The sequence below is a fragment of the Perca flavescens genome, chromosome 21 (assembly GCF_004354835.1).
Source record: "Perca flavescens isolate YP-PL-M2 chromosome 21, PFLA_1.0, whole genome shotgun sequence".
Classification (NCBI taxonomy): domain Eukaryota; kingdom Metazoa; phylum Chordata; class Actinopteri; order Perciformes; family Percidae; genus Perca; species Perca flavescens.
Genome location: NC_041351.1, coordinates 23,115,085 through 23,129,905, shown reverse-complemented (window position 1 = coordinate 23,129,905; position 14,821 = coordinate 23,115,085). Strand labels below are relative to the sequence as shown.

At 42.9% G+C, this 14,821-nt stretch overlaps 1 protein-coding gene across 1 annotated transcript in view; it reads right to left on the bottom strand.

The window, feature by feature from the left end:
* The window catches only part of cacna1g (calcium channel, voltage-dependent, T type, alpha 1G subunit), a 370,250-nt gene that overhangs the window by 130,615 nt on the left and 224,814 nt on the right, over positions 1–14,821 (bottom strand). Inside the window, exons 11-13 of the mRNA XM_028567497.1 lie at positions 10,347–10,498; positions 8,879–9,064; positions 673–787 (exon numbers count right to left, since the gene is read on the bottom strand). Of these exons, the coding sequence (XP_028423298.1) occupies positions 673–787; positions 8,879–9,064; positions 10,347–10,498 (453 nt within the window). The remainder of the gene's footprint in view (positions 1–672; positions 788–8,878; positions 9,065–10,346; positions 10,499–14,821) is intronic.

Here is a 14,821-nt window from a genome sequence, read left to right as displayed (position 1 = left end):
ACTCGCTAGTATGTATTCTGAATGATTATTAATGGCAGATTCTACGCTTACGAGAATACTTTGATTAGTGGGTGGATTTAATTAAACATGAATGAGCACATATTTGTGAAAGAACAAAGGGTTTTTTGCTAAGAATACAACTAAAACAATTGCACAATGTAGGGTCATTTTCCCATAGACTTCGATAGAAACAGACTTCATTTTGCAACCGGTGGAGTCGCCCCGTGCAAGAAGGTTTAAGCCACTTCCGTTATTGCTTCACTTTTCAGACCAGGAAGCTTCGTCCATTATTTTACATTCTATGATGGAAATGGAAATTATACAGAGTGGAAAAAAATGAGGAAGATAGATAAAGGCCATACAGGGAGGGAGAGTGAAGAGGAATATTTGATTTGATATATTTTATTTATTAGGAAGTAATTGTCTTTTCAGCTTCTGAAGTTCAGTCAGCGCCAATGGAGCAGGAAGATGTTGACTGCCTAAGGGCTCTTCAAGTTTGCAGTGTGATCACACAGGAAGTTTAAGCTTCCAGATGGTAGATGAACTTGCATACCTTAAGGTCATTTTTACTATCTCAACACACTGTGAAGTCAGGCATACAGCTGCAGCTAAATTGGCCATAACAAAGTGAAATGTTAGTGTTTAAAAGAGTAGAAAATGGTTTGTGCTCACCTGGAAGACTGTCACTATAGCCCAGAGAAGAGAGTCAAAGTTCTTTCTGTCTGGCAGAGTGTCTCCATCGGCCTCGCATCCAAACTTACAACCAAACAGATGCATCCCCAGGATACTGACACAGAGAGAGGGGGAGCCAGGAGAAAACAAACAGGAAACCGAGGGGTAAATGTTTACATCAGGCCAAGCCATTAGATACAGTACAAATAAACGGAAATAAACATGCTGAAAAGACTTGTTTTGACTCCACCGGACTAATTATACCTGCTGCTTGCGAGACAGCTGAGGCAGTATGTACTGAGCACGAATGGTAATTTCTGCCCAGGGGACAAAATATAAATATAAGCATTCACACGTTAGTTTTATGACCAAAAAAGTAAAACAATAACATCATACATGGAGTACTGTCAGTCAGGAAAGTTGGCCCATAATGCTTTGTGGCAGTAATGTTGCCAAGAAAGGGACTGGAAATGGAGTGCTTATGTCAGGTTAAATTCAGCACCATGGAGAGCGTCACACACCATGTCAATGATGCTTTAAATTCAAACAAAATAAGATCACCGGCATTACAAACAAAGGCATAATTCCATCCAACTAATACGTATTAGGTAGGTACTTCTTTGGAAATTAAGGCAAGGCAGCTTTATTTATATAGCACATTTCAGCAGCAAAGCAATTCAAAGTGCTTTACATAAAACATTAAAGAGCAGGTAAAACAATTAACATTTGTAAAAGAGAATATAAAAACAGTTAAAATAGAATAAGATAAGAATGAAATAGAAGAATAAAGGTTACAGTGCAATGTAAGAAATTAACAGTTACATGATTTAAAAGCACTGCAGTTTTCTGGGAATTTGTTCCAGATATGTGGTGCATAAAACTGAATGCTGCTTCTCTGTGTTTAGTTCTGACTCTGTGGACAGAAAGCAGACCTGACCCAGACAACCTGAGAGGTCTGGATGGTTCATTATGTAGCAGCAGATCAGAAATGTATGTTGGGCCTAAACCATTCAGTGTTTTATAAACCAACAGAAGTATTTTGAAATCTGTTATTTGAGAGACAAGAAGCCAGTGTACAGACCTCAGAACTGGACTGATGTGATCCACTTTTCTGGTCTTAGTGAGGCCTAGAGCAGCAGCATTCTGAATTAGCTGAAGCTGTCTAATTGATTTTTTTAGGGAGACTTTTAAAGACACCGTTACAGTTATCGAGTCTACTGAAGATAAAAGCATGGGCAAGTTTTTCCAAATCCTGATTGGACAGAAGTCCTTTAACCCTCAATATATTATTAAGGTGACAGTAAGCTGACTTTGTAATTGTCTTAATGTGGCTGATGAGATTTACGTCTGAGTCCATGACTCCACCAAGATTTCTGGCTTTTCTAATTAAAGCTGAGCACGGACTTTCAATCGTTCCTCTTTGGCTTGAAAAACATTTAAGTTTTTTATTTGTTTAATTTAAAAAAGTTCTGCATATCCATTTGTTGATTTCTTCCATGCACTAACTCAGTGTTTTCTATTGGCGCATAGTCCCCTGTTGATATGGTTATGTACATATCAGTGTGTTGTCTACATAATTATGGTAATTTATGTTGTTGTTTTCCATACTCAGAGACAGTGGAAGCATGTAGATGTTAAACAGAAGAGGCCCCAGAATGGAGCCTTGGGGAACTCCGCATGTCAAATTTGTCTGTTCAGAAGTGTAATTACCTGTAAACCAGTGATGCCGGTAACATGTTACTTAGTACTTAGTAACGCGTCATTTTTATGTTGAGGCGGCAGGGGTGTTGACGGCAGCTGCTGAATTTAACTAATAAAGTCAGCCCCCGGCTGAGGGCCGCTATGTTGGAGTTTACCCCGGTGGACGAGAGGGTCGCCTCCCTACGCCTGCGGGTTGTGGGGGGGGGGAAACTCTGACTGTTGTTTGTGCATATGCACCAAACAAGAGTTTGGAGTATTCGGCCTTCTTGGAGACCTTGAGTGGAGTCCTGTATGGGGCTCCAGTGGGGGACTCCATAGTTCTGCTGGGGGACTTCAACGCACGTGTGGGCAATGATGGAGACACATGGAGAGGCGTGAGTAGGAGGAACGACCTCCCTGATCTAAACAAGAGTGGTTGTTGTTGGACTTCTGTGCTAGTCATGGATTGTCTATAACAAACACCATGTTCGAACATAGGGATGCTCATAAGTGTACTTGGTACCAGAGCACCCTAGGCCAAAGGTCAATGATCAATTTTATGATCGTTTCATCTGATCTGAGGCCGTGTGTTTTGGACACTCGGGTGAAGAGAGGGGCGGAGCTGTCAACTGATCACCATCTGGTGGTGAGTTGGGTCAGGGGGTGGGGGAAGACTCTGGACAGACCTGGTAAGCCCAAACGGGTAGTGCGGGTAAATTGGGAACGTCTGGAGGAAGCCCCTGTCCGACAGACTTTCAACTCACACCTCCGGCGGAGCTTTTCGTGCATCCCTGTGGAGGCTGGGGGCATTGAACCCGAGTGGACAATGTTCAAAGTTTCCCTTGCTGAAGCTGCGGCGAGGAGCTGTGGTCTTAGGGTCTTAGGTGCCTCAAGGGGCGGTAACCCACAAACACCGTGGTGGACACCGGTGGTCAGGGAGGCTGTCCGACTGAAGGAGTCTTTTCGGGATATGTTATCCCAGAGGACTCCGGAGGCAGTTGCAAGGTACCGAGGGGCCCAAAGGGCTGCAGCCTCTGCCGTGAAAGAGGCAAAGCAGCAGGTGTGGGAGAAGTTCGGAGAAGACATGGAGAAGGACTTTTGGTCGGCACTAAGGTGCTTCGGGAAAACCGTTCGCCACCTCAGGAGGGGGAAGCGGGGAACCATCCAAGCTGTGTACAGTAAGGATGGGACGCTGTTGACCTCAACTGAGGAGGTAATAGGGCAGTGGAACGAGCACTTTGAGGAACTCCTAAATCCGACTAATATGCCCTCTATGGTAGAGGCAGAGCTGGAGGATGATCGGGGATTGTCGTCAATTTCCCTGGTGGAAGTTGCTGAGGTAGTTAAACAACTCCACAGTGGCAAAGCCCCAGGGATTGATGAGATCCGTCCAGAAATGCTCAAGGCTCTGGGTGTGGAGGGGTTGTCTTGGTTGACACGCCTCTTCAACATTGCGTGGAAGTCCGGGACGGTGCCTAAGGAGTGGCAGACCGGGGTGGTGGTTCCCCTTTTCAAAAAGGGGGACCAGAGGGTGTTTGCCAATTACAGGGGTATCACACTTCTCAGCCTCCCTGGTAAAGTCTACTCCAAGGTGCTGGAAAGGAGGGTTCGGTCGATAGTCGAACCTCGGGTTGAGAAGGAACAATGCAGATTCCGTCCTGGTCGTGGAACAACGGACCAGATCTTTACTCTCGCAAGGCTCCTGGAGCCTGGGAGTATGCCCAACCATTCTACATGCGTTTTGTGGATCTGGAGAAGGCGTATGACCGGGTCCCCCGGGAGATACTGTGGGAGGTGCTGCGGGAGTATGGGGTGAGGGGGTCCCTTCTCAGGGCCATCCAATCTCTGTACAACCAAAGCGAGAGCTGTGTCCGGGTTCTCGGCAGTAAGTCAGACTCGTTTCAGGTGAGGGTTGGCCTCCGCCAGGGCTGCGCTTTGTCACCAATCCTGTTTGTAGTATTTATGGACAGGATATCGAGGCGTAGTCGGGGTGGAGAGGGGTTGCGGTTTGGTGGGCTGGGGATCTCATCGCTGCTTTTTGCAGATGATGTGGTCCTGATGGCATCATCGGCCTGTGACCTTCAGCACTCACTGGATCGGTTCGCAGCCGAGTGTGAAGCGGTTGGGATGAGGATCAGCACCTCTAAATCGGAGGCCATGGTTTTCAGCAGGAAACCGATGGAGTGCCTACTCCAGGTAGGGAATGAGTCCTTACCCCAAGTGAAGGAGTTTAAGTACCTTGGTGTCTTGTTCGCGAGTGAGGGGACAATGGAGCGGGAGATTGGTCGGAGAATCAGCGCAGTGGATGCGGTATTACATTCAAGAAGGCAAAGCTCTCAATCTACCGGTCAGTTTTCGTTCCTACCCTCACCTATGGTCATGAAGGCTGGGTGAGAAGTTCAGTCATCCGTGAGGAGCTTGGAGTAGAGCCGCTCCCTAGGGAGGTGTTTCAGGCACATCCAGCTGGGAGGAGGCCTCGGGGAAGACCCAGGACTAGGTGGAGGGATTATATCTCCAACCTGGCCTGGGAACACGTCGGGATCCCCCAGTCGGAGCTGGTTAATGTGGCTTGGGAAAGGGAAGTTTGGGGTCCCCTGCTGGAGCTGCTCCACCCGCGACCCGATACCGGATAAGCGGACGAAGATGGATGGATGGATGAATTTAAAGAATTAGTTCAACAATATTAGCTTTCTTTCCAAGAGTGAGATGAGACGAAGTATAGAGCTAGAGCTGGGAGGCGATTAGCATAGCTTAGCATAATGACAGGGGGAAACTGTTTGTGGTTTTAGACACAGCTAGTATTTAGTGTAACTGTTTCCTGGTTATCAATGTTTATACTTCCACCGTGGTTGTTTGTGCATTGTCTCTGCTGGTTGCTTGGAAACCTCACTCTGATGACAAGGCTCTGGGAAGTCACAAGGTCTTTACAAAATAGCTTTAGAATAAGTTTTACTATATATCCATGTTACCAAGTCTAGTGTGATGGCTATGGACATTTCTGTCACCTGTTTGTTCATTTCAGTTGCCTGTATTATTGATTTCTACTTGTTTCCTGTGTTTGTATGTTTTTTTTCTGTAGTTTTCTGTTCCTGTCTTGTAATGTTTCCGGTTTTTGTTGGTTATTCTGAATTGTTTAGATTTTGGTTGACTCCTGTGTTCTCCGTTCTCCCTTGTGATGTCTTATGTTGTGTCAAGTTTTTGTGTTCAGTTGATTTCATGTTTTCTGTCTGTTTTTCCTGTTTCTGGTTTTATTTTGATAGTCTGGTTTTCTGTCTTGTCTTGTCCAGTTTACTTCCTGTGTTTTCCCACCTTTGTTGATTGTCCTGCCCCGCCCTAATGTGTTTCACCTGATGTAACCACCTGTTCCTTGTTTGCTACCTCATGTATTTAGCCTCTGTGTTCCCTTTGTCTCTTGTTAGATCGTCTTGTGTTGCTTCCCTGTGCCTTGTGTTTGTTCCTGCGTGTGTCAGTTTTCTCCTGCCTGTGTTTTGCCTGTCAGTTTTTGGTTTTGTGAGTTTTCCAGTCTTTGTACTGCTGCCTTTTGTTGAATTAAATTCCTGAGTTCAAACCATCTCCTGTCTGCCTGCCTACCTCTCTCTGCATTTAGGTCCACATTCCCTGCTCCCTCGTAACCTCTAGAGAGCTACTGTAGATTTGGTAGCATGGATACTTTTAGCAGTTTAACATGTACAAATAGAGTGGTTTGAGAGGAGATCGGGATGAGATTAAAGGACAGAAGAATAAAGGAAAAAGATGAGACAAATAATGGAAATAAAACCATCAAGTAAGAACACATCTGTGTCGCACCGCCAATTTCTTGTTATTTTATACTGTTGTGTCCTGCCTCGGTTGCACCGGATTGTTGTGGTCTGCAGAAGCGCAGAGTAATAATGGAAGATTGCTATGTCATTAGCAGTATGCTAAGTGTCGATAAACGTCTTGTCAAGCAGAAGCAAGATAACACAGCACACTGAATGTCATCATTACTTATTACACTATTTGTAACAGGACAAACAGAAAGAAAGTTCACTGCTACATACTGTACAGTAAGACAGCTAATCGGGGGTGTAATTATTATGAACCAGCAGTGAGTGTGTACTGCAGTCTGTCTTTTCTTCAGAAACACAGACACTGAAGCTCAACTGGAGCTGAGGGATCGATGAACAGGCCTTTGCTGTCTCAACTTGGCAACTCTTCACTCAAATCAGAGGCTGTTTATATATGCATATACAAGGCCCCCGTGTTTGTGTATGTGTGTCTCTACTTAAGTGCATGCGTGCCCCTTAGAAACGTGCACTCACATATACACACATCCCAACAAGCTGCTGAAATAAAGCAGCACATGCACAGATAAAACGTACCAGGGATAAACACACAGAGACACACACACACACACATACAGTACACACAGTTAAAGGTGCTGTAGGCAGGATTGTGAAGATCCAGGATTTAGCCAAAGAATTTGAACATCGACAACTTCTCAGTTCCCCCCTTTCTGCTAAAGCCCAAACGGTCTCCTAAGCCCCTAGTCAGTTTCATCAAATATGACAAAGTTAGTTTTATAAGGCTTACCTACTGCACCTTTTAAGAGTTTAACTAATTCTTGGTTGTGAGTAGAAATTTCTGGGTTTCTTAAGAGTAGCAATTAAGATTGCAGTTAATACAGTACAGATGAAAAAAAATCAAAGGAAAAACCGGTTTGGTTTAAGTGTCCCCACTAACACCAGTAGGTGTCTCAATAAGGTGTTGTTCCACCGCGAGCCTCCAGAACAGCTTCATTGCTCCTTGGCAAGGTTTTGTGTTTTGTTCACACCCATCGCACACTACACTCATCTACTGACATTCCTGATCAACATAACTCAATCAATTTGTTGTATTTAATGTTATTCCTTGTTTGTTTTTTTTCACTGACTTTAGGCCAGTTCATGACATTATATTATTGTTTCTAATACACTCACTGGTAGGTGTTTGACATTACTGCATGCTTAGGACTGTCAAAATTTGCCAAAAATGGCTTTTAGTAATGTAGCAAACTTTAATGCTATAGAGAAATATTTTCGATCTGACGCTAAGTTATCCAGGGGCTTTAAGGGAAATTAATCATGTTTGAAAGAAACCAATGAAGTCTGTCGTACTGCCTTTTTGATAGCACATTTGCACTTATTTCATCAATAAAGCTCTAAAAAGAAAAGGAAAAAAAATATACACTGATTGCATTTTTTCTTTAATGATGTGTTGTATCTGTTTGTGCGTCAGACAAGTGCACGGAACCTCGACACATTGGATTTTTGCTGAACTCAGCCACAGGCCTAACCAGGCAGAAAGAAGAGTTGCTGAGGAAAACAATGGAATCACTTTGTCTTGTCACCCCATCGACTGATCTCGTTCTTCCTGTCACATATCTGTGCTGAACTCGGCTTCCCTCTGCTCTTTGCGTCTCATGTTTAAGTCACAATGTACTTATCTACTAATGGACTTTAATTCAACTCCTTTGTGTTTCCACGGTCACTGATCAAACTCCCTTTCGTTTACCCCATCTGTTTTCTATTTTAACTTCATTCATGATGTTGTTCCTCCTGCAACAAGGACTAGATGGCTCATCTTTTCATAAGATTGTAAGATCGACACATGTATGTTTTTTTTGTGCAGTCTTGTATTAGGTACTTAAAAGCAATACTTAAAGGTACCAGTATCTTACCAGAAAATTACTTTGGTAGAAGTTAACGTTTTAATGCGTAACTTTTTGATACTAATGAGCGTCCATCACATTCAAGCCATTGCCAAATGACAAAGCTATTTAAAGACTATCAGCTCCACACCAGTCTCTCTGTATTTCTCAGCCTGGCTATGTTCAGAAGGCTTGTATCATGCGGATGCACCACCAATGCCAGTGGTGTTGCTCATTACTTAGAATTCCTCATGGGGGGAGACAGAAACTACGCACTATAGCTTTAAAGTCACCTTTTACAATATGAGTAAAAGTCTTTAACTATCTGACATGTATGTACTTACTGATATTAAATGTACTTAAGTATTAGAAGTAAAAGCAAAAGCTTCCCTATGCTACAGCATAATATTCAGGGTTTCCACACCGTCTTAAAAATCTAATTCAAAGTCTGACATTAACAAAGAGAAAAACAGAAACAAAGCTGTATTTACGTTGGCGACAGAGCGTGCAGCAGGCGCTTCCATGACGCTATCAGTTATCATGCTTTCTTCTCTTCTTTAATTTTGGCCTGTGGTTTTGGCGCTTGGCAACAAACAGGCATTACGTCACCAACTGGAATGGAGCGTGCATTAACTTGCAATCTAGGAGCAATGATTGGCCAAACCTGCTTTTTTTGCAGTCTAAAAAAATTCCTTCTGATTTTATTTTGTGGTAACGTGTAACGGAGATGCGTTGGGGAAACGTATTTGAGTAAAAGTATATATATTTCTAAATCACACGAGGTCCCCAGATGATACTAATTCCATGCCAATATGGCTTTAGACAGGATGCAAGGCTTCTCCCTCTCCCTCTGCCTACCTGAATATGAAGATAAAGAGCATGAGCAGCATGCAGAAGGTGGCCACGTTGTCCATGGTCTTCATCAGCACCACCAGCTGCCTCTGCAGGGCCGGCATGAAACGGACCAGCTTCAGCACCCGCATCAGCCGGAAGGTCCTGAGCACCGACAGACCGCCACCCTGCTGACCCACGATCTCCCACACACTGTCCAGAGAGAAGAGAAACACGCACATGCATTCATGTTAGATCCAAGGTCTTCAAACAGCCAAAAACGTTCGGATCCCTGCCCAGTCTGTGAGTCGTGAAGAACTAATGCTCGTACCACATCCATCGTCACTATTTCTAAACATGACATGCTTAGAACTCACATGTTCAAATAGAGCTGCAAAGATGCATCGACAAACTGATTAGTTGTCAACTATCAAATTAAACGGCAACTACTTTGATAATCGATTAACTGGTTTGAGTCATTGAGGCATCTTATGAAGACAAAAAAAAAAAAAAAACATTGTCCGATTCCAGCTCCTGTGATGTGTCTTTGAGTGGTGGACAAAACAAGACATTTGAGGACGTCATCTTGGCCTTTGGGAAACACTATCGACATTTTTTCACCATTATCTGACATTTGGTGGACCAAACAACTAATCGATAATCCGAGAAAAATAATTGGCAATGAAAATAATTGTTAGTTGCAGCTCTGTGTTCAATAAATGTTGAAGACCAGTGCTAGTGCTGCTTAAACAAATTAGTAATTACTTAAGTGGCCTTTTTTCGGGGAGAAGACCGTCTCCATCTTTCATTACTGACACTAACATGTCAGACAATAATGGTTAAAACTGTACAGAACTTGTAGTTAATTAAACCATGTGGGAAACTGACTAATTAGTCAGTTATGTACTGAAAACAAATGTGTTTTTTGTGGTCAAATTTGCACAGTGAACTGTTTAATATTGGCATGAAAGTGTTATTAAAAAAACAACTAAATCAATAATATGATAACATTATAATGGAGAAAGGTGATTTCCATGGGATACGGCTGCACACGTAGCTTCTATTCCCTATTATATTTGAAGCCCATAGAAGCGACATATGTGAGCATGCATTTCCTGTTTCGGTGAGATCTCCTGGCATGCCACGGCAGACTAACAGGTCACTTTTGTTCAACATTTACCTGCCAAGAAAATTCCGGAAAATAGCATTAGTGAAGCACTTTGGAAATGGAGAAGCCATTATTCTAGTGGTGTGTCATGACCGTGTTTATTACCAGACTACAGACTGCAGCATCACTCTCAGAGTGTTTATTGGATTTTTTTTTAATCACATTGTTTTTCACGGCTGAGTTGGTTTCATTGGATGGAAAGCTAAGATGACTGTACTATAGTTTTACAGTTTTCTTATAATAATGGGTATCTATAGGACCTTCAGGTTATGTGTTCCCAGTGACATCATTTCATGGCTTGGGGAAAAGGTCTGTTCAGCAGCTCACCTGATCACCACGATGATGCCGTCAAAGATATTGTAGGGATTCTTGATGTAGCCAAAGGGCCCGTAGACCAAAACCTTTAACAGCATCTCCAGCGAGAACAGGCTGGTGAACACAATGTTACTGATCTCCAACGCATTGGTCAACTCGTCAGGCTGGAGACACAAAGAGACAAAGAGAAAGCAGAGGTTAAAGCCTGATTGGGACACATGTGTGATGTGCCACACTCCTGTCTAAACCTTGTATCATCAAATTGTAAACCTTTCAGGAGGTAAGAAACTGAAATGAATTGACCGCTGAGATGCAACTTCCGGGGTCTGAAAAGTGAAGCCATTGCGGAAGTGACCTTAACCTGCATTCTATCTAATGTCCAGCAGGGGGCAACTTCACTGGCTCCAAAATGAGGTCGGTTTCTGTTCTGTTTTCTTCTGTTTCTAAGTCTAAGAGAAAATGATCCTACTTCTCACTTGATTTATTACTCAATAAACATGTTCACAAAGAGTTTATGGTCTCAATTGCTAGTTTCAAGTCTTCTTCAATACAGCGTGATGTTCATTTTGTAAATTACTGTCCCATTTATTTTAAAATAGACGATAAAGCAGGGGATGCTTTAGGCTGTGGCTACATGCCGACCTTGCCAATCAGTACAGAGGCTTAGCAATGCTAATCGAGGCCCTGTGTACATTAAAATAGACATGCACTTGTTTTTGGCCGTTGTCCATGTTTTAAACTGAAATTGACCCTCTCACTGTATATTGTCACTTAATCAAAGTTAACTGGAACATTTTGGTCGCCTAGAAATGCCCCGTTCAGCTTTCTGCTAACCAAGCTAGCTAGCGACCGCTAGCGTTAGCTGGTAACTTAAGGGAACGTTTGCCGATTTTCTGTTCTGCCGCACATGCAGATGAATGGAAACTTTCCCTCTTCAGCGTTGAGCTTAGCACAGCGCCATTGCAACACTAAAATCCACATTGGCTTGGCCACGTCATCCTTTCCAGCTCCCAGCCTCTCATCAAAAAATTTTCACATTTGGTTGCAAAATGTGACAATCCACAAAACAGCAATCCACAAACCAATGGGTGACGTCACGGATGCTACATCCACACATTGTATATCCTTTGTTCTGCTTGACTGCGAGCACTTTCTTTCGAACTCCATGGAACAGTGTTGGATTTGCACTTGGGTTAGTGAGACATTTCTGCGACTACAGCATCAACACCTGCTGGGGAAAGCAAATATGCCAATGGCTCAAAATATATATATACTTTTTTTTTAAATGATATTTTTTAGGGGTTTTCCTTTATTTAGAACAGTTGAAGAGAGACAGGAAACCAGAGAGAGAGAGGGGAGGGGATGACATGCAGTAAAGGGCCTTGGGTCAGATTCGAACAAGGACTGAGCCTACATGGGGCACGCGCTCCTCTACCAGGTGAGCTATAGGCTGCCCCCAAATGGCTCACTTCAAATCAAATATGACAAATCAGTTTTTTCACACTCATGTACAAACCCCAATACGCCTAGGGCGTTTGCTCAAAGCTCATCAGAGAATTGGGCTGCCACTCACAGCTACAGGAGATCAAACAACTGGTGTGTACTGTATGTGTGTGTGTGTGTGTGTGTGTGCCAGAAAAAATGAGAAAAAAAACAGGCAATGCAGACAGACAAGAGAAAGAACGCAAGCCAGAAGATAAAAGGCGCGGCACATCCAAATATGACACAGTATGTAAATCAGACATCTACAGCGGGTATCCGTAATTATCGCCGAGGAGAAAAGAGCCGGGGGGGAATGCTGTTGTGTGTCTGTGGGCTGTGTAACACCCCAGACAGGCTTCATGAGGCCTTTCATCTCCATGCAATACACAGTTTACACAACTCAAACATGGTGTCATACACATACATTGCACTGACATGACACAGAGGATGGAAGGTGTTGAGTGCCTGATCTGTGTTTGCATGTTCTCCATCATCAAAGTGAATGGTTGCATACAGTATGTGTGTGTCACTGCCTATCTTACAGTGTGTGTGTGTGTGTGTGTGTGTGTGTGTGTGTGTGTGTGTGTGTGTGTGCTTGTTTAACTATATTCGTGGGGTCCAAAAACCGAAGTCCAGTATACTTGTGGAGTCCCGACAGCTTTGTGGGGCCAAAATGCTGGACCCCACAACTTTAAAGGGCTGTTTGAGGGTTAAGAATTGGTTGTATAATTAGGGTTAGAATTAGGTTAGGGTTAGGGTAAGGGTTAAGGTTAGGCATTTAGTTGTGATGGTTAAGGTTAGGGTAAGGGGCTAGGGAATGCATTATGTCAATGACAGGTGCCCACAAAGATAGTGCCACAAACCTGTGTGTGTGCGCGTGTGCGTGTCAGAAACATCCCCAGGCTGAACCAGGAGGTAATGTAATGTAATGTAAACACAGTGTGTGTGTCATTAAGGCTGTCTTGGTGGGCTGCCACTATACACCATGACTGTTTAAGCAGCGATTACTCAACACGAGCATGGATACAGAGAGACAGGAATACAGAGATCACATCACCAGTTGAATAACAGCTCATCATGCTGCATTACGGCACCAGTTTGTCTAGAGCACCAAAGCAACAGTGACACAGAGTCAGTCGGTTATTATGAAAAATTGTCACTGGTGTTGCTTTCAGGTCATATGGGAAAACGGTTGCTCCAGCATCCCTGCTTTAAAGCAATTAAAGCGAAGCTTTCATCTGGTACAGTATGTCTAGACTCAGGAGGCAATGGACCTTAATTTTTCAAAAACAAAGAATAGCACTAATAGTTGAGTATGAGAAATGATGTTATGTTAAGACTAATTTAACTCCAGCTGAAAATCATATTTTGGGTTATCTCTTTAAAAAGTCCCATGTTGTATAAAGTGAGATTTTCTTGTCTTTAGTATCAACATGCTCAATCCACAGAGAAATGAAGGCTTAAAGAGACAGCTGCAAAAATTTAGCTTTTCAGACAGAGGGTGAATATAAGTAAATTCAGACAGACAGAATGAGAAAAAATAAAGTGCTTTTTGAACAATAAAACATGTTAAAATTTCACTTTGAGTTTTTTTAACATTAACCCCGTGACGCCTGAATTTATTCAAAATTATATAAATAAATGTATTATGTGTGTTTCTGGCTCCAAGCTGATGCTAAATTAAGTTGAGATTGTTAATTTGTCTATAGCATATAGAATAGATATAAATTTAGGTATGATGCAAATTAGCGACAACAGGCATTCATGGTAAGACTCTTTCCAAAATGATAAAATTAATAAAACACATTTTCCCATCTCAGATATGTAGATTTTATACATGTCACAAAGTAATTGACAAATAAATGAATCTTAACAGCAAGAAAGAAAACACTCTCCTACTCCCTAACATTGACAGTAGTCTTTTTAGGGTTAGGGGTTAGGTTTAGGGGTCAAGGTTAGGGTTAGGGTTAATTTCGCTCCTGTGAACCGGTTGTAGTTCCCACTCTGACCGGTTTTACGAGAAACCAGTGCATGAAAAAGGTTCTTAGGTATGTATCGAATGTAAACAAACCGACATTGGGGGAATACACACGCTATCTCGCCTGCAGTCGGAATGGTAGGGGTTTGATGCAAATTAGCGATAGGTGTAAACCTAGCCCTGGGTATCCTGCTCTGCCTTTGAGAAAATGAAAGCTCAGATGGGCCGATCTGGAATCTTCTCCTTATGAGGTCATAAGGAGCAAGGTTACCTCCCCTTTCTCTGCTTTGCCCGCCCAGAGAATTTTGCCCACCCATGAGAGAGAGACATCATGGCTTTCAAACGAGCAAAGTGGCAGTTGGTCAAGGCCACACCCCCACGCTACACCTTGACCCCCCTCTCCTCCTCAATAGCAACAGACACAGAAATGGCACATACTAAGGAAAGCTCATTGTGGGACTGGCTGTAATTCTGCACCAAAGCTAAATTTCAGGAAAGAGACTTCAGATACAGTATTAGGGGACAACTAAGGTCTATATAAAAGAGACTTCAGATACAGTATTAGGGGACCACTAAGGTCTATATAAAAGAGGCTTCAGATACAGTATTAGGGGACCACTAAGGTCTATATAAAAGAGGCTTCAGATACAGTATTAGGGGACCACTAAGGTCTATATAAAAGAGACTTCAGATACAGTATTAGGGGACCACTAAGGTCTATATAAAAGAGACTTCAGATACAGTATTAGGGGACCACTAAGGTCTATATAAAAGAGACTTCAGATACAGTATTAGGGGACCACTAAGGTCTATATAAAAGAGGCTTCAGATACAGTATTAGGGGACCACTAAGGTCTATATAAAAGAGACTTCAGATACAGTATTAGGGGACCAATAAGGTCTATATAAAAGAGACTTCAGATACAGTATTAGGGGACCACTAAGGTATATATAAAAGCATCCAAAGAGCACCATCTCATGGGACTTTTAACATGTTGTAGTTATAAGTATAAGTATAGGGGGCTGC